The 25,668-nt window shown below is 31.8% G+C and overlaps 1 protein-coding gene across 4 annotated transcripts in view; it reads right to left on the minus strand.

Moving 5' to 3' along the window:
- Positions 1–2,096: 2,096 nt before the first annotated feature.
- The window catches only part of LOC115715710 (cyclic nucleotide-gated ion channel 1), a 45,674-nt gene continuing 22,102 nt past the window's right edge, over positions 2,097–25,668 (minus strand). The window contains exons 1-10 of one of the 4 annotated variants that reach the window (XM_061115209.1): positions 19,671–19,908; positions 18,322–18,340; positions 13,931–14,005; positions 12,611–12,989; positions 12,060–12,272; positions 11,578–11,876; positions 11,382–11,493; positions 3,726–3,962; positions 3,377–3,625; positions 2,097–2,942 (exon numbers count right to left, since the gene is read on the minus strand). In XM_061115209.1, the coding sequence (XP_060971192.1) occupies positions 2,340–2,942; positions 3,377–3,625; positions 3,726–3,962; positions 11,382–11,493; positions 11,578–11,876; positions 12,060–12,272; positions 12,611–12,989; positions 13,931–13,971 (2,133 nt within the window). In that variant the 5' untranslated portion in view covers positions 13,972–14,005; positions 18,322–18,340; positions 19,671–19,908 and the 3' untranslated portion in view covers positions 2,097–2,339. Of the gene's footprint in view, positions 2,943–3,376; positions 3,626–3,725; positions 3,963–11,381; positions 11,494–11,577; positions 11,877–12,059; positions 12,273–12,610; positions 12,990–13,930; positions 14,006–14,156; positions 14,692–18,321; positions 18,341–19,670; positions 20,559–25,668 lie in introns of those variants that run through there. The other 3 variants (XM_061115208.1, XM_030644371.2, XM_030644372.2) reach the window with 3 other exon arrangements.

Raw genomic sequence — 25,668 nt, forward strand, 5'->3', positions numbered from 1 at the left:
AATTCATCAAATCTAGTTTGCAACATGGTAAAACGTGATCTTTTTACATCAGCGGTACCTTCAAATTGAATTTGAAGGATTTCCCACGCCTCCTTTGCAAATTCATAAGATGAAATTAATTTAATAAAGCCTTCACCAATACCATTAAAAATAGCATGTAAAGCCTTATTATTATAACCAGACAATTTTTCATCTTCAATAGTCCAATTGAGTTCAGGTTTTACCTTAGTATTACCTTTATCATCACTTTCAGTAGGTTGTGTCCAGCCTGTAAGTATAGCTCTCCAAGCCTTCTCATCTTGTGATTTTATAAATGCTCTCATCCTGACCTTCCAGTAAGGGTAGTTAGATTCATTCAACAGAGGTGGTCGAGAGATAGAGCTTCCTTCTGCAAACAAAGACATCTCACACAAACCAAATTAAACGGAATAACCTCAAGATCTCACTAAGAATTTAGTGACTCGCTCTGATACCAATTAAAATTCCGTATTTTAATATTCCAGTTTAATTATTTAAGTAAGTGATTAATTAAATGCGGAATAATGAAACTGGTATTGAAAAACAGTTTTTCCGTGGTTACAGAATACAACTCTATAACTCCAGAGAAACCCAGAAAAACAAACAGTGCATAAAAGTAAAAACACACAAGATTTTTGTACGTGGTTTCAACAATCCTTTCAGATTGTTACTAGTCCACGGGGCCACACCCAGAGATAAGATTCATTAGATCGGTATCAAAAATACAAAGTAATTGACTTATGCATAAATAGACTCCCTCTTATTGTATGCCGCAAGCTTGAAGTATTTTACCTACTAACCGAATCTTAATAAAACTCCAAGAGCTCGAACTCCCTTCGATCACCTTGAAGAGTGCTTGAATCCTACCGATTCAAGGCTTAAAGGCTATCTCCCGGATGCCTATACAACCATCTCCCAAAGGTTGTGTGCTTGTATCATCCCGATGCAAGACTTCAAAAGCAATGTCCCGAAAGCTTGTAAAACCCTTCTCCCAAAGATGTGCTTGTATCCTCCCGATGCAAGACTTCAAAAGCAATCTCCTGAAAGCTTGTAAATACCTTCTCCTGAAGGTGCACTGATGTTCTTCTTCGTTGTAGACTTGAATACAGACTCAAGACAATACAAACTACAAATAAACAGAGTAAGAGTCGAACAGCTCTTCTCTACATAACAAAGACACTCTTTCCTTAAGATATGAATACAATTCTAAGTGTTTGAAAGAGATACAAAACCTAGCTGCTATAAGGTGTATTTATAATCAATATACACCTTATTGACAGTTTACACACGGTCTGAACCAGACCCCAGCCCACTAGAAACTTTCCTAAAATAATTCTTCAATCAGTCCAAGAATTTCCGTTTCTGTACCTACAGAATCGTGGGCAGTAAGTACAACTTTCCTTTTATAGAAAAGGAAAGTTTAGTTCCGATTTTCTCTTCAAGAAATCTGATCTAAGAAAATAGAAAACTAACACAAGATCAGAATAAACAGCTGGTTAGATAAGAATAAATGTGTAATCAAAACTTACTATTTTTACCTCAATTTCCATAAATAGGAAAGCTAGACAACTTTCCTTCCAAGTTTGGATACACATAATAAGGAAACCATATTAATACATACCAGCCGAAATATACAATAAATAATAAAATATTTTTATCAATTAAATATGCCAAAAATGGAATTAACACTCTTTACCATTAAGAGGTTGATATAACTTGTGTGAAGTTTGTAACTTTGTAGTTGTGGATGATCTGGCCAACAAGGCTAGGATTGGATGCGGATCTGACTATTTGGCAAGGGGAGGGATTGTCCCCTGTGAATCCCATGTTACTTCTTTAATCAATGAACTAAGATTTTTTCAAAAAAAAAATCTGTTATTGCAAGTTGTTATAGTCACATTTTAATTACAGTTTTTTTTTTAAAAAAATGGTATATGGAAAAACACAATTTTTTTTTAAAACAAACCATTAATAAATTATTACAAGAATTGTTATCAACCTACAATATGGCCTATCGAACAAATACACAAAAACACAGAGTATAAACCCTCCATCACTAGTTTTTTTAAAGAAAAACAAAAAAAGAAAGATTGAACTTCATTAATGAGAACAATCATCAACCAAAAGGCAACAGAGAATGAACACGACACACGAGAAAGCCAATGAACAAGAGTGTTAACAGACCGTTTAACATAACAAATGAAAACATTCCTTAAAGAAGAATGTAAATCTCTAATCATGATCATAACAATGCCAAAAGAAGAAAACAACACAACTAAACTATGAATGGCATAAAACAATATTTGAGCAATCAGTTTCAACTAAGAGCTTCCTTCACACCTAGAAATGGAGCAACATCCGTGCGGACCAAACCCACATTGCAACAGACACGGCGGGCATCGATTTATCTCAACTGATACTTCATGATGATTTAACTTATTTGATTTCTTTCCTTTTTTCTTTTTCATATCAATGGAGCATTTAATATTTTGTATTATAGCATTGACTGCAATAGTCTTCAAGCCCACAGGCATCAGTTTCTTATTTATAACATATATTTTATGGTAGAACTTAAGCCAATATTTGCTTAGTAAAATATTCAAGTCGCTTTCCATAAGAGCAAAAGCTTCAACTTTGTTGTGGGCTTTGAGATTAGTTGTAGAGATTGGAAAATCATCATACGATGACGACTCGAATTTCCATTCTATTAGTTCCTTTCCATAATGATCACCTTTTTGAAGACGATTCATTTGAGTGGTACCACTTCCAAAACTCCAAATCATACCTTGTGTGATGAAGAGCATCATATCAATAGGCTCTTCCTTTCGAATGATATAACTTCTCTCTGAATACACAACTGGCTTTAGAATTTTGTATATTGTTTCATAAACATGATCTTCATCAATGTTTTCGAAAAATGGAACCTACAAATACGATCAATAAAAAGTTATACATAATATTTATAGAGAGTAGAAGTATCACTTTGTTCTTATCACTACAAAAAACTGCTACTTTTAGTGACAACTTTTTAAATATTACATGTGACTAGCTAAAACATAGTATTTAATTACAAGTGGTCACTAATTTAGTTTTAGTCACAACAAGTATTGTGACTAAAAATATATGATTTAACCACAGATTTTTTAGTCACAATATAAGAATAATCATTTATAATTAGTCACAAGTTTTGTTGTAACTAAAAGTAAAATTTTTAAAGTGTTATGTATATACACATTTATAACTATAATGTATAACATCATACATCGAAATTAAAAACAAAATTTCTCTTATACAGAAGGAGTGAAAGTGATACTCCTACCTAATAATTTTTCAATGAAAATGTATAAAAATTACTTACTTTTTTCAAGATAGAGAAACACATGTGTTTCTTAATGGAAACTCCAAGTGTTGGAGGAAGAATACGTAGAAGATACTCAATATCTACATCTTTTTCTTCTTGCATTCTAAACCGAACATAATTCATAATCTTGGACCCTAAATCATCAGGGATTCCATTTTTTGATATCCACAACTCTACCTTTTGCTCCATTGTACTCCCCTCAGACTTTTCTACTTTCATTAATTTAGTTACCCAGCCAGCAAATGTCTACATCAAAATAAATAATTAAATGAACAATAAAATAAATAAATAAATTTTGTTTGAGACTAAAATAAGATTTTTTGTAAGATACAATTTGTTCACAAACCTCATCATGACCCTTGTGTTGGTGATCAAGATTAGCATGTTCTTCAACTAGAAAAAATAGATGTTTGACATCAAAATCTTTGCCTTCTCTAATCGTTCGACTTAGGCATCTATTAATGAGTTTCCTTTTTTCAGTTGGAAGGCCATGGTTTGATAGATAAGAATCTACTTCTGGTTGTATGATGCTTATTTTTCTTCGAGCCTCTTCTGATCTTGTAGTTTCCAATTGCATATATGTCTATAATATACATATATATACATATATCATTATTTGTTCCAATAAAAAAATGTTAGATTGTCATGGAAAACATGATAAGGGCATGCATCTCTACATTTTAAGGGTTTCTAAAGGTGCCCAATAAAGTAGAGTGTTAAAAAGGAGTGACCCTTAATCCTTTCTCTCTCTTTTCTGTTATGTCTGTTATTGAACCTAGTCCTAATAGCAGTTAGAAGTTAGTAGTGCTAGTTGTTAGTATCGATTATTAGTTAGTTTGTTAAGATTGTTGTATCGGCTCTAGCCTAAAGCAATAAGTAGCATTCTTGTAACTAAGGCATGGAACTAACTTTTGTACAGATTTAGACACATTCAATAAAGAACACTTTTCTTTTTCTTTATTTTATATTGTTTTATCTCTAATCCGTGTTGTGAGCTTTGATCAAGCTCTAGTGATTCTCAACAAATTGGTATCGAAAAATTAAGGGAGAGTTTGAGTCCAAAGGTGAAGATTGTGATCATCAACTGCTCGAGAATCAATCCTACGAATAATGGAGAATGCTAAGTTTGATCTGAAGAATTTCACGAGCAAGAATGACTTTGGTTTGTGGATGGTAAAGATGTGAGCTCTTTAGGTACAAAATGGACTTCAAGGCGCCATAGAAAATGTAGGCAAGATCGAGGGAAAAGCAGAGAAGGAGACGTCCGAACTGCTAGAAAAAGCTCACATTGCCATCATTCTATGTCTTGGGGATAAGGTCCTAAGAAAAGTATCCTAAGAGAAGAGTGTGGCAAGTTTATGGAAGAAACTCGAGCAGCTTTACATGAAAAAGTCTCTAGCAAATAGGTTTTTCTTGAAGTAGAAGATGTATACCTTCATATTGTCACCTAAGAAATCGATTGAAGATCATCTTGATGACTTCAACAAGATCATTCTTGATTTGGAAAACATTGAGGTAAAGATAGACGATGAAGATCAAGTGATAATCCTCCTCAATTCTTTGCCTACAGAAAGCTATTAACATTTCACAGACATTATGATGTATGGTAGGAGCTCTTTAATTAACATTGGAAGAGGCTCATAATGCCTTGATGTCTAAAGAAATTGAAAGAAAATCAAAGATTAAGGAAGAAATCTCAGATGAGGGGTTGTATGTTCGAGATTTCTAGAGTGTAAAGGCAGTTAATTTTGTTATAGTTGGTTAGAGTTTGTTAGTACTGTTTCTCTCTCATTACTTTCTGTTATTTCTATTTTGATCTGTATATAAACTTTCCAGCTCATTAATGCAAGTAACCTTTTCAGCCTTTCCAATCTTTTCCTTCTCTTTCTCTCTGTTCTTTGTTCTTTCTCTCTTTCTGTTTGTTGTTCTTGATACTCTGTATCAATGGTGAGAAAAGCTTCCAACACTAACATGGTATCAGAGCCTTTCCCACCATTGGTGGCGAATATGGCAAACGTTGCTGGTGCTAACTCCAACTCGACACAATCTGGACCTCCTCCAGGCTTCTTCGCTCCAAATCGAACCAGAAACAGAGATGATGAATATTCCCCAGTCCACTTCAATCACACATTGTCGATCAGGCTAAATGATCACAATTTCCTCCTATGGAAGCAACAAGTGTTAGCTGCCATTAGAGGAAATAGGCTTCTGAAGTATATTCAAGATCAGGCTCCACCTTCTCAATATCTTAGTGATGCAGATCGTGCAGGTCACACTCAAAATCCTGAGTTTTTGGAATGGGAAGTTCAAGATCAGCTGTTAATATCTTGGCTTCTCTCCTCCATGACCGAGAGCTTGCTTACGAGAATGGTTGGCTGCAATACTACGAGACAAATATGGAATGCTTTGGAAAAACACTTTACTCTTCAAGTGTCATCAAAAATTCTGGAATTTAGAACCAAACTTCAGAACCTCAAGAAAGGATCTCAATCGCTTAATGAATATCTCCTCAAGGTTAAACAGCATGTAGATCTGTTAGCTTCAGTTGGGGAGGTTCTCTCTGATCGTGATCATATAGCTGCAATATTCAAAGGATTACCCAATGAATATGATACATTCATTATCTCCTCCAATACTCGAATCGAAGGATATTCTGTAGTTGAAATTGAAGCCTTGCTACTTGCATCTGAGTCAAGAATCGAAAAGACAGATCAAGAAGTGGATCTGAATGTCAATCTTGCTGCTGTAAAACAAGGAACAGATCAGGAGAATCAATGGCCCTATGAAGCCTTCCTAGCTCACTTTAATCGTAATTTCAGAGGTGTCAATCCTCCTCGAGGTCAGTTCTCTTACCATCCATCTCAGTTTCCCTCTCCTCAATTTTCTAATCAGTATCTAAATAGAGGATCTAACTCTGGCTTTACTCCTTCAGGACAATCGACCAATTACTACCCTGGAAGAGGAGAGTATTCGAATCAGTATGGAGGCAGATCACAAACCAATCTCAACAAACCTCAGTGTCAAATCTGTCACAAGATTGGGCATCTGGCTCTTGAGTGCTTCTATAGATTTGACAAAAGCTTTACTGGTGCAACACCAGTTCAGGAAAATACCAAACCTATTCAAGCTCATACTACTCAGGCAATTAACTCAGCACAAGGATCAGACACCAAGTGGTACCCTGACTCAGGTGCTACCAATCACTGCACACCAGACATGAATAATCTGGCTCAGCATGATGAATACAATGGTCAAGAACGGCTGTATGTGGGAAATGGCTCAGGTTTGGCAATTCGACACACTGGTTCTGCTCTTTTTAAATCTCAAAATTCAGATAAACCTTTAATCCTTAAAAATCTATTGCATATACCAGAAATTACCAAAAATCTCTTGAGTGTGTCAAAGTTTGCTTTTGATAATGATGTCTTCTTTGAATTTCACCCATTTGTGTGTTATGTTAAGGATTCGAAGACCAAGGCCATAATCTTGACTGAGACCCTGCACAATGGCCTATATACTTTTGATCCAGGGAAATTTCAGGTGCAATCTCAACCCACTTCCTCATGTTCAACTACCAACTTCACAGATCAATCTCCTGCCTGTTTTGTTACATCTAGTTCTAGCAATTTTCATCAGTCTAATGACAATTGTAATTCTTGTAACAAGCCATCTTTGTCTCTATTTGACTTATGGCATAATAGGCTAGGACACCCTAGTGAAAGAGTTGTTCACTCTGTCATGAAATCTTGTAATCTCTCTGGAAGTAATAAAAGTGAACATTCTATTTGTCATGCCTGCTGTCTTGGAAAGATTCACAAAATGCCTTTTCCTAAAGCATCTAAAATTGTTTATACAGAGCCTCTACAACTCATAGTGTCTGATCTTTGGGGCCCTTCTTATGTCACCTCCTACAATGGTTATAAATACTACATGAGTTTTGTAGATGCCTATACTAGATTTACTTGGATCTATCTACTCAAAAACAAGTCTGAGGCTCTCAAGACTTTTCAAAACTTTAAAAATGAGACTGAACTCCAATTAGACAGAAAGATTAAAGTTCTTCAAACTGACTGGGGAGGGGAGTTTAGATCATTTACTGAACCATTAAAACAGTTTGGAATTTTGCATAGACATCCTTGCCCCACTACACATGAGCAAAATGGTCTAGTTGAGAGAAAACACAGACAAATCGTTGAACATGGGTTAAGTTTACTTGCTCATGCTTCTATGCCTCTAAAATTTTGGGATGAGGCTTTTAGGTCTGCTGTATATCTACACAATAGACTTCCTACCCCAGTTTTGCAGCAACAGTCTCCTATAGAACTGTTGTTTCAAATCAGACCTGAATACAGCAACCTTAGGACCTTTGGGTGCTTATGCTATCCTAATATACGACCTTACAATAGACACAAACTAGACTATAGGTCTTCCCCTTGTACTTTTGTTGGGTATAGTCTGAACCATAAGGGATATAAGTGCTTAGATGCCTCTGGAAGGCTATACATCTCTCGAGATGTGATCTTTGATGAAACTAAGTTCCCATACCAGAAACACACTATTCAATCTATCCCTGTGGTTCCCAGTTCTGAAGAACAAATGCCATCTGCTAGTATTCCCATATCCACTCAAATGTACACAGCTGAATTCCTTTTTCCCACAGATAGCTTGTCCACTCATTCTCAAACACCTGTGTTTCACCCTGAAATTTTTCCTGAGCCTCCACCTGATTCTATCTCTCATGTCTCTACTGATTCTTCTCAGTCAAGTTCTCAGCCTGGCTCTGTCCCACTTAATCCAACTGAGTCAACACCATCTGTGTCATCTCAGTCCATCCCCCCTTCTCTTGTGTCTACTCAACCTGTACCTACTCAATCTGTGCAAACTCAACCTGTGAACTCTCAGTCTGTTCCTTCATCTAATCTGCCTGTTGTCAATAATCATTCCATGAAAACAAGAGCCAAATCTGGGATATACAAGCCTAAGGTTTATCTGACTTTTCAAGAGCCAACCAGTGTGAAAACTGCCATTCAACAAGAAAAATGGAGACATGCCATGTCTGATGAAATGGGGGCCTTAAGAAAAAATGTAACATGGACTTATGTTCCTTTGCCTGATGGTAAAACTTCTATTGGATGCAAGTGGGTATTCAAGATAAAGCTTAATGCAGATGGCACCATAAACAAAATCAAAGCTAGGTTGGTTGCTAAAGGCTTCCATCAACAACCTGATTTCGACTTTACTGAGACATTTAGCCCTATTGTAAAACCAGTGACCATTCGGATTGTGTTATCTCTAGCCTTAGCAAAAGGTTGGTGTATTCAACAACTCGATATTAATAATGCTTTTTTGAATGGGGATTTGCAAGAGGAGGTTTACATGATACAACCCCCTGGCTTTGAGTTGCCTGATGCTCCTCACTTGGTTTGCAAATTAAATAAGGCCATCTATGGCCTAAAGTAGGCCCCACGGGCATGGTTTGACAAATTGCATCAAGCTCTTTTGTCTTTCGGGTTTGTGTCATCTAAGTCAGATCACAGCTTGTTTATTAAACATTCATCCACTTGCATGATTATTTTATTAGTGTATGTGGATGACATTATTATCACAGGTAGTGATGCTAAACAGGTTAATGATCTCATTCATGCTCTTGACACTAAGTTTTCTCTCAAGAACCTTGGAAATCTGCACTATTTTCTGGGCATTGAAGTTGAGCATACTGAAACAGGGCTGCATCTATCTCAGGGTAAATACATTCAAGATCTGTTATGTAGAGCTCAAATGCAGGACGCTAAGTCTGCTCCTACTCCAATGACTGGTGGATTAAAACTCTCTGCTTACTAAGGAGATCCTGTGGTCAATCTGCAGCAATACAGATCGATAGTAGGAGCTTTGCAATATTTGACAATCACTCGTCCCGAGATTTCCTATAGTGTTAATAAAGTTTGCCAATTCATGGCCAGTCCTCTCACACTCACGGGAATGCAGTAAAAAGGATTCTCAGATATCTTAAGGGCACGGTCTCTCATGGTTTGTCTCTGCAAAAGTCATCTGATCTCGATGTAATTGCATTTTGTGATGCAGATTGGGCGAGTGATCCTGATGACAGAAGATCAACTTCTGGTTTCTCTATATTTTTTGGCTCCAATTTGGTTGCTTGGCAATGCAAAAAGCAACCCACAGTTTCCCGATCAAGCACTGAAGCCGAGTATAGAAGTCTTGCTCAAGTTGTGTCTGAAATCACGTGGATGCACTCTCTGTTTACAGAGATTCATGTCAAGCTTCCCCGTACACCTGTCATATGGTGTAACAACTTAAGCACGATCTTACTCACGGCTAATCCTATGCTTCATGCCAGGACTAAACACATAGAGCTGGACTTGTATTTTGTTCGAGAAAAACTATCTTAAAGGCTTGTCAAGGTTCAACATGTTCCTGCCTGGGATCAAATTACAGATGGACTCACTAAAGCTACTTCCACTTCCAGATGTGTGTTGTTCAGAAACAAACTTGGCATTGGTCCTAGTACCAATTCCAAGTTTGAGGGGGAGTGTAAAGGCAGTTAATTCTGTTATAGTTGGTTAGAGTTTGTTAATACTGTTTCTCTCTCATTACTTTCTGTTATTTCTGTTTTGATCTGTATATAAACTTTCCAGCTCATTAATGCAAGTAACCTTTTCAGCCTTTCCAATCTTTTCCTTCTCTTTCTCTCTGTTCTTTGTTCTTTCTCTCTTTCTGTTTGTTGTTCTTGATACTCTGTATCAATGGTGAGAAAAGCTTCCAACACTAACATAGAGATAGAAAACGGAGAAGGTTGCTAATTTCTCAAGGTTGTTACATCTCTAAGGTGCTAAAAAGGTTTGGTTTTGACAATGCCAAACGACTTCAATAGCTCATCATTTTAAGCTCTCTATCAACAGTGTGGTGGACAACATTATGTACATTATGATCTGTTATTGGTGCCATGGAATGAGTGCGATCATCAGGTACATGAGCAGGCCAGGAAAGGAACACTGGGAGACTGTCAAATGGATGCTGAGGTACCTGAAGGAAAACTCAAAACTTGGAGTAGTTTATTGCTCTAACACTAAGAAACCAGAAGTCTTAGGGTATGTACACTTGGACTATGTAGGAGATTTGGATACTAAAAGGTCTCAAACTCGTTTTATATTCCGAAATCAGTGATTGGAAAGCAAAACTTCAACCAAAAGTGGTTTTGTCCACCGCTGAGGCTGAATATATGGGTTGTAAAGAAGTTATTAAAGAGACACTTTGGCTAAAAGGATTAACAAAAGAACTTGGTGTAAACCTGAGTTCTATCACTGCTTTTAGTGACAAAACCAAGTATCCCATGAGAGCACAAACATATTGATGTTAGGCTGCACTTTATATATAAGAGATGTTATAGCAAAGGGTAAGGTAAAGCTAGAGAAAATCTCAAGCTTACAAAACCCCTACCATCAGTCAAGTTCAATTACTGCCTCAAGCTTCTCTCTGTGGACACTCATGACTACTCTTTAACTACTGATCATGGATCCTGAATACCAAAGTTACAAGGATTATGGTTAGAAATGTGTAATCCCTAATCCTTTCTCCCTCTTTTTTATTATGTCTGTTATTGAACCTAGTCCTAATAGCAGTTAGAAGTTGTAGTCTTAGCTGTTAGTGTCAGTTAATTTAGTTAAGACTGCTAACTTTACCAAAGTGCATGTACCGGTTCTAGCCTAAAGCTATAAGTAGCAATCTTGTAAAGGTATAGAACTAACTCTTGTATAGATTTAGACACATTCAATAAAGAATACATTTCTTTTTCTATAATTAATAATTGACACTACTAGAAAAATAGGTTTTAGTGATACACATTGAGTGACTCTAAAATTATTTAGTGACACTTCACAACACATCAATACAGTATTATTAGGCGCCTTACTTAATAAATTGTATGGGAAAAATGTATAAAGATATGAGATCATTGATCAAGTAATTAAAGACAAAGAGTTCATACCTGCAAATTTCCAATAAGATATAAAAATAAAAGTAAACCCAAGATAGAAATGAGAATGGCGAATAAGTTTTCTTGTACATTGCTACTTGTGTCAAGGTTGGAACCAAAAGAACTACAAATAAGAAAGAAAAAAAACATGAGATATAAAAAATAATTAGAAATGTCATCAAATATTATAAACATTTTATTTACAAACCTTAGATTTTTCAAACCCCACCAAAAGCTACGAGTGAATTTCTGGGGAAAATCTGTTTTGTTGACTATCCGAGACTCGATTGCTCCAGAAAATATTCCGAAATTGAAGATTTCTGGATTTGGTGGACTAATTGGGCAAAACTGATTTAGCTTTGTTAAATTCTTTATAGGATGATTACTCCCAAGATGACAGTCAAAAGGACCAAGTGTACATTCTTTTGGCCCATAATATTCACAAGCATGATGCCAACAAGCTGTCTCGCGATAAATTGAATAGAAGTACCAAAACGCTCCAAACACCTAAAAATGTCGAAGTTTTTGAGAAATGATTTTTAAAATATTTAATTATATTGGAACATCTTAAAAAGAATTTTTCAAAATGTTTACTTATGATATTTTTTATATATTTATAAAAACTTATTTTATAAATGAACTATGATCTATATTAAAAATATATGAGGAGAAATTAATGATAATACTTACATGACCAAAAATAATGTAGAAGAAAAACAAGAAGCCACCTCTGACCCATAAACGTCCAGTGAGTGTGTCAAAATTCTTTGCCAATTCTTTGGTTGATAAGTACACCCGAAAAATTCGAGGCACATATTGGAGAAGAAGTATTAAGTTGATGAACTTTCTTGCCGTCAAAGATTTAGATCCAGTAATCTTCGAGAAGTACATTAAAATTATCACCTAATTAAACACAATTCTTAATCATATTAGCTATATAAATTATATAGTAAGCATTGGAAATTGCTATATGGCTCGACTTTGTGCCCGAACCCAACTAGCTAGGTGGCTAATTACTAGAGAAGAGAAATGTTAAAGGCCGCTCATGATACCTAAGTGTAATATTATAGAAAATTATTAACTAATTATAGGACGACACGTGCAAGGTGCCTAGCAGCAATACTCTTTTTAAATATATGTGGCCCAATTAATAACACTACAAAAAATTTCTTATTTTTAAATACAACAAAATTTTATTAAAATAAAGTACTTTAAGTAGACTCATCAATCTTATTAATTACCTGAGGAAGAGGAAGAATTGACAAAAGATCAGTGAAAAGATAAGACCATGGAAACTTTTTGAAAATGGATTGATGAAGTTTCTTGGACATTTTCAATGCAGTATGAAGCCGAAAACAGATATGGAAAACGTATGAAAAATCGGTAAGAGATCGTAAAACAAGCGCTACGATCACCATATTATGGTCTTTTTCGATGCACTTTCGATCATCATCTACAATTGGTATGTAGAGGAACAATGGATCAATTGAGATTCCAATCACACATGAAGCTAAGAATATTTTAGTCCATAGTAGAGAGTCTGCTGCCCATGGATTCAATATATTGTCCACTTTCAAGTTGTCTTGTCTTCCATCTTCTTGCTTTGGAATATTATTATCCCTAAAATTAAGTGTATATATACATTATATATTCAAAAACTAATCATAAGTAATAACAACATTTTATAGCCACACTAATCTAATATTTTTTGAAGTGAGAGAACATATTATAAGACTAAGTAATCTCTCGTTTATAAGTCATACTCTTAATTTTTTTTTTCGGCCGATAGAACAATCTCAACTTATATAATATAAAAACAAGAGATTTTTTTTAATTAGATAAAAAAAAAAACTCAAAATTTTCATAATATTACCCATGGGTGTAATACCCATTAAGAATACACTTATATATATAACTAAAACTTATACCGTCATTAGAATAAAATTATTATATATGGTCATTTCTACAAGCGGTGTACAAAATATTGACTAAACCAAATCATTTAACTCGGGCAACCTAAGAAGTGCTGACAGTTAACTGAATAATACGTTAAACTTTCTACCAGTAGTTCAATAGTTTGGAGAGTTTTTCCGCTAAAATTTTAACTTAAAAAGTTAAATGCAAATGAAACAATAATTAGGAGAGCTGACCAGCCAAAAACACTATTACGAAATATATATATATCGTTGGTGATCAAACCCTATTTTATATCTCTAATAGTGATTCAATTTTCTTTCTAATCCTAACTACGAAAAAGTTTTACCAAAATCCATGAGAGTATTATTATGTTTATTTTTACAAAATACAAAATTATTTAATTGAAAAATACAAAAGTCTAAAAAAGTATTTACCTTAAATTATATTATAAGTTATATAACACTTATTCTTTCTAATTTTCTTGAAATGCTATAACAGATCCTCCTCCTCCTCCTTTTTTTTTTTTTTTGAGATACATTACAGATCTTACTTGACTTAATTACTATATAAAATTATAGCAAAATGGTGTTTTAATTAATTAGTATATATATACACATTATAACTTGGAAGAAGAAAATACTTACCCCAATGGGACCAAATCCTTGTCTTGATCAAGATTGTTCATTATAATTTACTCGATCGATTAATATATATAAAAACTGCAATATCATTATCAAAACTACGATTAGCATACAAAGTAATTTATAACTACGATTAATATATACAAAGTAATTTTTAGACATTTATATATATATATATAAATTTACATTATTTATACATGAAACAGAGAGAAATATATATACAACTCACGAAGAGGCTATGAAAAGAAGAGATCAGCAAGTTAAAATCTAATTTTAGAGCAAGATATATAGAAACATTTATTATATAGACAAATTTTTGGTTGTTATACACATTTATTGTTAAAATTTGGGATAAGATGAATTGAGGTTTCATCTCAAAACAAAATGTTAATGTGAGGAGTAGCCCATTCATCTTATATGACAATTTATTTTCACACATAAGAAATGTGGGACTAACTACCCTCCATCACGTTTAGGCCAAATATCGAAAAATTTGTAGATTTTAAAACAGGTCAAAAACTCAACATTGGAAACTGACACACATTGGCCGAAAGGTCCCAAATAGAGGTTAAAGTGGAGATAGTGAAAGTATCTTTTTAGACCGGTAACACTTTAGCTCACAACAGATCACAAACGGCTTTTTAGACCAGTAGCACTTTGGGCTCACAACAGATGACTTTGATATCATGTTAGAATTTGAGATAATTAAGATGAATGAAATTTTCTCAAAACTAATTGGCAATTAATAATGGGAGACTCATTCATCTTATTTATGATAATTTATTTCTAATAATATAAGACTAACTCTAATATTTATCAAATATTATTTTAAGTAATTGATGGTTGACTTAAATATCTTTATCTTTATATATTAAAAGTGCCTATCTAACGGCATTTCTTGTTTAACATTCTTGGTTTAACAGAATATACTTAAAAATAAAAGAATATTCTGTTAAATTTAACGATTAGGTTTGATCTCCCGTTAAAAAATAAACCCAATAATTAAACCAAAAAATTAAACAATCTTTTAAATAAACAATCTTTTAAATATTAATAATCTCTTTTTAAATTAAAAAAATCATCTTAGCCACATATCTCTCTAACAAACCTATGTTGGGAGAATATTAATAATTTTTTTATTTATTTTTTAAAAAAGAAAAATATAGATAAAATATTTAGAAAAGATAATATAAAAGAATATTGATTGTGTTGGCTTAGACATTTTTGGGCTTGGGCTTAAAAAAATAATAATAAAAAAAAGATAAAATGGACTGTAATTAGTATTTACCTTATATGTTTGTGCTTATTTTTAGTTTTATTTTTAATTTTACCACCAAGAGGTGCTTATTAGTAATTTGCAAAGAATGTGAAAGTCTATAAATATATAGTTGTGTAGCTATTATTAGATATGAAATGAGATAATAGAACTTTTTTCAATTAGAAGATTAATGTACATTTTACTATTAATAACATACATTATTATAACACAACTATATTTTACTTACTAAATATACTGACACATATTTTATTTTTATAAAATAAATCGTTCAAATAATTATACTATTTTACTTATTAATTCAAATAAAAAACTAAAATATTAAATAAAACTAACACTACGTGGCTTGGCACGTAACAATCACCTAGTATATATATATATACATGAAGTTATAGCTATGTTCCAATTTTTTCATTCGTGCTCCCTCAGCACGTTGTATAAATTAGTTATAAAAATTAATACAAAATAATTAATTTTGGAATTTTTTTAATTTTTACAGTGTATTTAAAATAATATTTTTTATATTTTTACAGAAATCTAAGAACTCACTTAGAAACCAACGATAACTTAAATCACAACCATAATTCATATAGCAATCTACGTAAAAATGACCGAAGCAATCTAACCTATAAATTTAAAAAAAAAAATTAAAAAATACTCCATATACTAATTTTTTAAATCACACGTTTAAAAAGTACATTTGCTTGAACATTTATTATCTATCTATGTATCAAACCTTTTCTAGCTTTCTTTTCCTAACTTAATTATTGAAGAGAGAGACTGAAGAACATTAATACACAACTAAAACAAGAGTACAAGCAACTGTAAAGCATTCCCTCAAAAAAAAAAAAAAAACAACTGTAAAGCACTTGAACAATTAATAATTGAGTGGTTAAAATATATATTGTTCTTAAAAAAAGATTAAAAAAAAAAAAAACTTTCACCCTTGAATTATTACAGGAGTAATTATATTGGTCCACCCTAATTTTGAGATTTTAACTTTTAAGAGAAGCTACAATTTTAGTTTAATAAATTTTTCACTTAACCTAATTGCCCTTATCTAATTTTAAAATTCCTTATTTACCAATTAATTTTAGAGCTTCTTACATGCATTCTTTCAGTCTCATCCTTACTCCAGAAAAAAAAAAATCTTTCTCTGATCAAAAATTGCGCAACAATCATCTTATTATTATTAGTGAAAATTTAATTTTTTATTTTATTATATAAATATTTAAAAGAATTAAATATTATAAGAAAAAAATTATCGTAATTTATAATATAATAAATAATATTTATAAATATATTAATATGTATAAAATTATTTAAATAAATTAGATAACAAATATCATACCTATTTTAGTAATTATATATTTAACAGCTATCTAATCATTTAGTTTACCAAACACTTATATATAATTTTTTCAACTCACGCATGTTTTAAAATTATATTTATCAAACACTCAGTAGTTTTTTCTCACAGCACAGCTACAATTGTTTTTTCTCACAGCATAGCTACAACTGTTTTTTTCCACAGCACAGTTGTGCTAAACTGACCCTTAGTACTGTGCTATAAAAAAAACGGTTAATTAGTAAATTAATATTATGTGAAATAATAAATGACATTATTTTTTATTAAAAAAATGTTTAATTTAAATTATATTTATATATAAAAAAGACATAATAATATTAAAATTTATTATGAACTATAATTTTAATTTAACTATAATATTTTAACTTTATAATTATTTTCATTTTCTTATAAAAAAATCATACACTTTTATTTTATTTTTTATAATAATAATAAAAAGATATTTTTTTACTAACAGTAAAAAAGATACGATGTTACAACATTAATTTTTTTAAGAAACATAAATATTTTCTCAGTTTTATTGTTTGAAAAAAAAAACAATAATAAAAATATTTTTTTTATATGTGGACTTAGTAAAAAATTAATAATAAAAAATTATTTTTTAAATATTTACAATGAGTTTAAATTTGCACAATTAATATAAAAAATAAAAAATAGTAGAGATGTTTAGTATTTTTAAAAATGAACACCACTAGCTTTAACCGTATTTAATGTAAGGCTAATTAGGAATTTCTCCCCGAACTTTGACATGTATTAAATTATGCCCCTTAAACTTTCATTACAAAAAAATTTACTTTTATTCACAACAAAAATTGTGACTAAAGTAAAAAAGTTGTGATTAATTATAAATTATCATTTCAATGTTGTGACTAAAAGATCCGTGGCTAAAAATATTAGTCGCAAAAATTACAATTTGTTGTGACTAAATGTGTTTTTAGTTACAATATTTATTGTGAGTAAAACTAAATTAGTGACAATTTGTAGCTAAATACTATGTTTTAGTCACAAGTAAATTTTTGTTGTGACCAAAAGTCACATTTAGTCACAAGAAATTTATGTTGTGATTAAAAATTTATCACTAAAAGTAGCAGTTTTTTGTAGTGTTTTAAAGTCGTTAAAAATTTCTCCTGAACTATTGAGATTGTTAAATTTAAAGACTTTTGTCTAATTTTAGTAAAAAAAAATCTAATATGGATGAAAGTTCAGGGGACATGATTTAGTACATATCAAAGTTTGAGAGATATGATTTGGTAGATATAAAAATTTGGAGAGCATAATTTAGTACATAAACAATACTAAAACAATAAAATTGAATGAAATTAGACAAAAATCATTAAATCTAACAATCTCAATAGTTCAGGGAGAATTTTTAACGGTCAAAAAAGTTCAGAGAGCATAATAAATTTGGGGAGAAAATTCCTAATTAGCCTTTTTTTTTTTTTGAATAAATTCCTAATTAACCTTAATATAATATAGATATATTTTAAATATACTAGTATATTGTTACGTGCGATGCACGTATGCTATGTTTTATATTAAGTATTATATTATGAGTTCGGAAAGAAATAAATGAATCAAAAATAAATAATATTTAATTTAGAGAGATTTGAATAATAAATTTAAATTAAACTTTTATGTCCAATATAATGGAGTTTGAATTAAACTACAAATGTTAGTAAAAACATATTGGAAACAATAATAATAAGGCTATAATATATGTTGCATTTGTTCCAGTTCTTAAAATAATACCAGCAAGAACATCTTTGACCTGGAAAAACAAATATTACAAAATTAAGAATAATAACACTTGAAGGAACATTCTCACTACCAAGAAGAAATCTTAGATATATATTACAAATATTACAAAATTAAGAATAACTAACACTTGAAGGAACATTCTCACTACCAAGGAGAAATCTTAGATATGGAGTCAAAAACAGAGCAAAATCAAAATTAATGTGTACAAGTATTCCTAAGAAGCTACCACTGTCAACCTACAAGAAGTCATGAATTAACAACTGATGATTGCATTCTGTTCCTCGAACACCCCTATTGTCAGAGATGAGAAAGAAATATGAAAATAGGTGAAATTGAGAGAGAGGCTTTTATTGTGTTTGCCTGTATGGGTGATGAATGGGTTAATCGTTTAATTTTTTGGGTTTAATTATTGGGGTTATTTTTTGAAATTTGAATGAAGCAGTGTAAAAAAATTTCAAAAATTGTAGTTTGTTAGAGAGATATGTAAGTTAATCGCAAATATTATTTAATTTTTTGGGTTTAATTATTGGGTTTATTTTTTGAATTTCAATGAATCCGTGTAAAAAAATTTCAAAAATTGTAGGATTTGTTAGAGAGATATGTGGGTAAGATATTTTTTTTAATTTAAAAAAAGATTGTTTAATTTTTTGGGTTTAATTACTGGTTTATTTATTTGTTAACTTTTAACGTTAACAGTCTGTTAAAATTGTTAAACCAAGAATTGCCGTTAGATAGACACTTTTAATATATAAAGATATAGGGTTTTTCTTTGTAGGACCACCCAAAAAAAATCCCATAAGTGGGGTACTTCTGAGTTTAAGTTTTGTAAACATGAGAAATATTAGGTTATATTTTACTTGTCATTTAATAATACTTTCATATCTCTTGTACTTTTCATCGTTTATGAATGATTTTTTTAAATACTCGTACAATATACTAAATTTCTACTACCACAAATCCAAATAAAAAAACATTTATCCAAAAACATCAAAATAAAAATAAAAAAACAGTCTCTTTCCCTTCTTCTACTTAATAAAATCATTATAAAATCATTATTTGGGCAAGAACATGAATTAAAATCATAAACACAACATCATGTGATAATATTTCATTTCAAATTTATATGATCCAAAATCATAAACACCCCATTAAAAGTAGAAATCATAGCATTTACATAATCACAATAAAAAATTTTGAAATTTGTTCATCAAAAAGAAAAAAAATTTGTATATATTTTATTTTTATATATGTAAAGAATTCCTATATGTATATATACATAAATATATATATATATATATAAAAAAAGAAGAAGAAGAAGAAGAAAATTAATATATACTTACCGCAATGAGCTAGTATTCCGAACCCTTGTCTTCAAGAATATTGTTCATAACTCAAATATATAATTTACATATATATATATATATGTTTGTTAATTAAACTAGTTATTAATACTATATATTAATTATATTATATATATAAATAATATTATACCCACCAGAGGAGGGTAGGCACTTCTTTGGGGTGATATACATAAAATTTATAATATATATGGATATATAGTTGTACTCATCAACTGATATTTCATAGCTATTTATAAGACAATAATATCTCCTTCTTATCTATACTATTTCTTTCACTACATAATTGCTTAATTATTAGAGAGAGAAAGAAGAATATATATTATGACAAAAACAACGTAAAATATAAATGCTTGTTTGGTATCATTTTTTGTTTTTTATTTTAAAAAATGACAATTAAAATCGTTATTGAAGTTTTCAAAATATCAATTGCATTTGGCTAATGTTTCTTAAATTATTTTTATTTTTTATTTTTTTGAAAAACACTTTAATACTATGAGATCTTTATATGAACAAGACTTGGACTTCGAACCCGATCCCAGATACGAACCCCAATTTTGGACTCGGAAATGGACTGGGACTGGACACAGACCCGTACCCGTCCCAGGCTCTAAACCTAAACTTGGACCCCAGACCCAGCCCAAACCCCAAACCTACACTCGAACCTATAGACCCGTACCCGCACCCCGCTTACAGCCCCAGTCCCAGATCTCCAAACCTGTCCTAAATCTCGCCGTGACCCTAAACCCAAAACTTAGACTCATCCCAACCTAATTTTTTTTTTTTTAAAAAAAAAAAAAATGACAGAGAAACATAACTTTTCAAAATAACATATAAATATATACATCAAGTATGCATTACTACAATAATGCCATAACTCAAAAGATACCTAAGTGCCTCACTATATTACTTTTCGTTTGGTAGAGAGACCAATATTTTTTTTGGAATAATATATTAATTTTTCTAACCAATCATCCTATTTTCATGACAATTTTAATCCAACCTATTATTCTCATATATAGCTAGAAGACAAAAAGAAAAAGGAGTGGACACTCTTGGAAATAAAAGGAAAGGTTATACAATTATTACAATGAAAATGGTATCTAGGTTCTTAGTAAAATGTAGGATATAGACAAATCTTTGGTTGTTACACATTTATTAAATATTATCTTAGAGCAAGAGAGTAACATTTATTATCTGTATATTAAAAATAATTACCTTTCTTTTTCAAACTTAATTATTAGAGAGAGAATGAAGAAAATTTAATAGACCACTTAAACATGAGATGGCTGTAAATTAAGCATGTGAACAATTTAATTGATATAGTTATTATAAAAAAAAAATAATAAAAAAACATTCCTACTTATTTATTATTATGTTGTTTTCACTATCACTCGTTATACTTTTGTTCTAAATTTTTTTAGCATGTTTCCATTATAATATACGTGTGGTTTTTGTAATTTTGTATATAATATTTATTTATTTATTTATTATAAGTTGAGATTCGAATTTAGAATATTAAGACTATTTTTTTTGTAAGTATAGCGTAATAGTATAACAATTTACTAATATTTTAGAGTTTTTGAATTCGAATATATGTCCTTTCTCTTTTTCCTATCATTCCCTAACTAGACCTAGTCTCAGTGGCTTTTAAGACTATCTATTCAATCATATATTTTATATGATATATTATGTGACTCAGCTTATTGTTTATTTGGTAGAGTATGTGTTTAATTGTTGAGATTACAATACTTTTATAAGTTAAAGATTAATAATGGTGGGCATATATTGCCCCAATGAAGAAATTCTAAGAAAACTAGATGGATCAACAAGTTTTTACTTCAAAGAGCTAGCTACCAAATAAAAAAATAAAACAAAGGTTACCATCTAATTATTTGCTTGGCATGAGGAGGATTGGGGGCGTTTGAATAGCTCAAAACATAGCTTGTGTTGGGAAACAATCGATTCTTACAGATGCATTACACCATGTATGATTGCACACTCGAACTGAATATAGTACCTTTAAACCAGAGAGAGAGAGAGAGAGAGAGAGAGAGAGAGAGAGAGTTGGGAAAAAATAGTAGTATCTGTTGTATTGATTACTATCAATGAATGAATACAAGTTACTTTCTTAGATGTGTATAGTATAGTATATATAGCTTACCCAAAAATAGGAAAGCCAACTAACAGTAACTAACTTGTTGTGATCGAAGATCACCTTTGCAATCGAGATTGAACACTAGGAATCAAAAGCAAAGATTAACACAACTAACAGCAGCAATGTTGTAGCATTGTTGCAGCAATACTGGTACAAAACCAGTCAAGAACTAATGCACAAAAAGTAATGAACAGATTGAATAATCTTGAGTTGTTTTATTAATCTTGGAGAGAATTACAATTAGAGAGTATGTACAAGGCTTAACCCTTTAAAAAAAATTGAGTTAGCAAGCTATATATATAAACTGAATTAAGAGGGACAAAAAATGCAAAACTGTCAAAAATAACAGTTAACAGAATTAACTGTCAAAACTGAACAACCAACTAACTCCAACTAACTCCTAGTTGCACGTGTGAAATTGGTTTACATGTGACAGATCATTAACAAAAAATCCTCCTTGATCTGACTCATGATAACCAAGAGGATCGACAAAAATTGAACCCCATGAAGCTTGAACAAAATAATCTCAGCCTGCAATGTGAAGCAAATCGAGGCAGTGTTTGAATTTGGCATGAGGCACTGCCTTGGTGAACATGTCTGTAGGATTGTGATTAGTGTGAATTTTCTGAACTTGAACTTCCTTGCTTGAGATTATGTCCCTAATGAAGTGCACCTTAATGTCAATATGTTTTGATCTCTCATGAAACATATGGTTCTTCATTAGGTGAAGAGCACTCTGGTTGTCACAGAATACAGTGACATATTTAGTCTCGAAACCCATCTCCTTTGCTAGACCCTTTAGCCAAATTGCTTCTTTGATTGCCTCAGTAGCAACCGTGTACTCAGCTTCTGTTGAGGATAATGCTACAACCTTTTGAAGGTTTGCCTTCCAACTCACACATCCTCCTTGCATTGTGAAAACATAACCAGTAATAGATCTTCTTATGTCTATGCCGCCTGCATAGTCCGAATCAACATAGCCTGAAACTTGAATTTCTGGATTGTAGCTTTTGTTGTAGGTGAGGCCTAGGCCTTAGTTATCAATTTAGAATTTTGAAGTGATTTATGATTACATGTATGTTACATGTTTATGGTTTAATATACATATTTGATATATGCACAAAATCAGTTAAATCCAGAACATATAGTCATTCACAATTACAGTATTGTCAATACAGTGGAATGTGATTGTGATTATATGATTCAAAAGACTTAGTCCCTGTTCATTAGTGTTTTGGATTTACACTGATGTGATAATCAGCGATGAAGTATACTTACACTTGGAGTAAGTGTTATGTTCTTTCCAAGACATTGGTAAAGTATACTAGTTTCGAATGTATGGAGTATACATTGGACTGGACCGATATTGAACTTAGATAAGATATTATAAACTTACCGCTGTATCTTTCCAAGTCAATATCAGAAGTTGATCTTAGATTAAGAGAATCTAAATCCTGATATGCTCAGGCTCAATCTCAGGAGTGCTATTCATGTTCTTTGATTTATTAGTTAAGCCTACATTTGGGTCAGGGTGATACGTATATTTTGGGAACATGATAGCATAACTGAGTGGGAGTGCTGAACATAAATATGGAATCTATAGCTTCTACTGGTGTATAGAAGTCAAGTGATGATTCCCTTCGAGCTTAGTTAAATAGAAGTAAATGGATGAGCTCTTGTTTCAGTGCCTACATATTAGATCACTAAAACATCATTTACAGGTAACTAAGTGTTTTAAGGGGCAAAATACATTGAGGGGTGTAAACGGTAAATTTGTCCCATCTCGATGTAAATCATCTATATAGAGGATCTTTTAATCACATTAAGATTATAACAATGGTTAAATGAGATAGCATATGTATATCGTGAAACATATAGTATGCTCTATATAAGTCTGAGAGTGCATATCTAAGTTCTAAGAGTGGATTCAACAAGGAATTAATAAGTTAGGGATTTACTTGGTAAATCGGTTCAACTTATTGGAAGCTCAGCAATACAGATCCATGGTCCCCATTCTAGTTGAGACTATACTGTTTGTAAGACTCTATAATTGATCAATTATAATTCTAAAAGTTAGACTATGTCTAATTTGTGAATTCTCACAGTTTAAGGATGAAATTGTAAATAAAAGGATTTCTAGGTTTAATTATTAATTGAGAGACTTTGCATGTCTAATTAATAATTATTTTAAATGACAATATTATTTAATAATCTATTTTAGTTATTAAATAATTAGTTTTGGCATTTAAATGGTTAGAATTGGAAAATGGTATTTTTGGAGAAATAGAAATAAAATTGAGGAAACTGCAAAATCCAAGTGAGGCCCATAACACACCATGGTCGGCCACTCCCTTTGCATGTTTCCCAATGATTATTTTCAGTTTTAATTGCCATGTAATTGCTAATCAAAGCTTAGCAATAATAGGAAAGTGGTGGATCACACTAAATAAGGCAGTTAATCAATTACACAGTAAAAGAAGAAACTGCTTATTTGGAAAGTTGAGCTCTTCCCTTTTCCTATATAAAGCCGCCCCTCTCTTCTCTTGGTATGCTTTTGATGCTTCCTTTGTATGCAATCACTATACACGAAATTAAGAGAGAAAAGAAGAGAGAATTTCGAATTCCTTTGTGAGAGAGAATTGCCCACACACATCATTCAGTACCTCAATCATAGTTTGGAAGACTGTGAAGGATCACATACAACTGAAGGACATTCGGGCTCAGATCTTGATTATACTCTGCTACAGATAGGAATCAAGGGTTAGAGATCTGAGTGGAAGGAGACACTTAATTCCGCTGCCATCACTGTAAGTTATTCTTAACTTTTATGTGTTTTGTTTATCGTTTTAGAAGTTCATATTTAGGTTGTTAAATCAACATACTTGTGAGTAGATCTAAGATCCTGGTAAAATATATAATTCTAACATGTTTTGGAATTCTTCATGACTTTAAGAAACTTGTCATCAATTTCAACTTTACAACCAGTTTCAGTTAGTACACCAATTGACAATAAGTTTCTTTTGAGGTCTGGTACATACCTGAAATTCTGAATCCTCCTCTTGACTCCATCATGCATTTTGAGCATGATTGATCTAGTACCATGTATGTGACAGGCTCTGTTGTCTCCAAGAAAAACTGTTCCTCCCTTTCTTTCTTCAAGATCATTGAACAATTCCTTGATTGGACACATGTGAAATGAGCATCCGGAATCAAGAACCCATTCATGACCAGAATCTGCATTAGAGGCCACCAACACATCTGCAGATTCATAGCCATCTGCTACAACACCAGCTTCTCCTTTCTCTTTGTTCTTTCTGCCTTCTTTCTTGAGTTTGGCCTTCAAAGCCAAGCATTCATCTCGAAAATAGCCTTCCTTCTTGCAGTAAAAACACTTCTTGTCTATTGTTCCCCTCGAGTCATCCTTTGACTTGGTTTTCTGGTTTCCCTTGTAGCCTCCTTTCTGGTTCTTGAAATCTTTCTTTTGTGTCTTTCCTCTAGCAAATAAACCCTCTCCATTTTCACCTTGACTGTCCTCTGTTTTCTTCTGGATTTCTTTAGAATTCAAAGCAGCCTTGACTTCGGACATTGTTAGAGTTTCTTTACCATACATAGTATCAACAAAATGCTCATAGGATCTTGGCAAAGAACTCAACAGTATAATTGCCAAATCCTCCTCCTCCTGTTTCACTCCAATGTTGCAGAGATCAAGAGTGATCTTGTTGAACTCATCTAGGTGATTCCTCAAATCTTTCCCCTCATCCATTCTAAGAGTGTCCATTCTCTTCTTCAAATATAGTTTATTGGACAGGGACTTCTTCAAGT

The sequence above is a fragment of the Cannabis sativa genome, chromosome 5 (assembly GCF_029168945.1).
Source record: "Cannabis sativa cultivar Pink pepper isolate KNU-18-1 chromosome 5, ASM2916894v1, whole genome shotgun sequence".
In the NCBI taxonomy this organism is placed as follows: Eukaryota; Viridiplantae; Streptophyta; class Magnoliopsida; order Rosales; family Cannabaceae; genus Cannabis; species Cannabis sativa.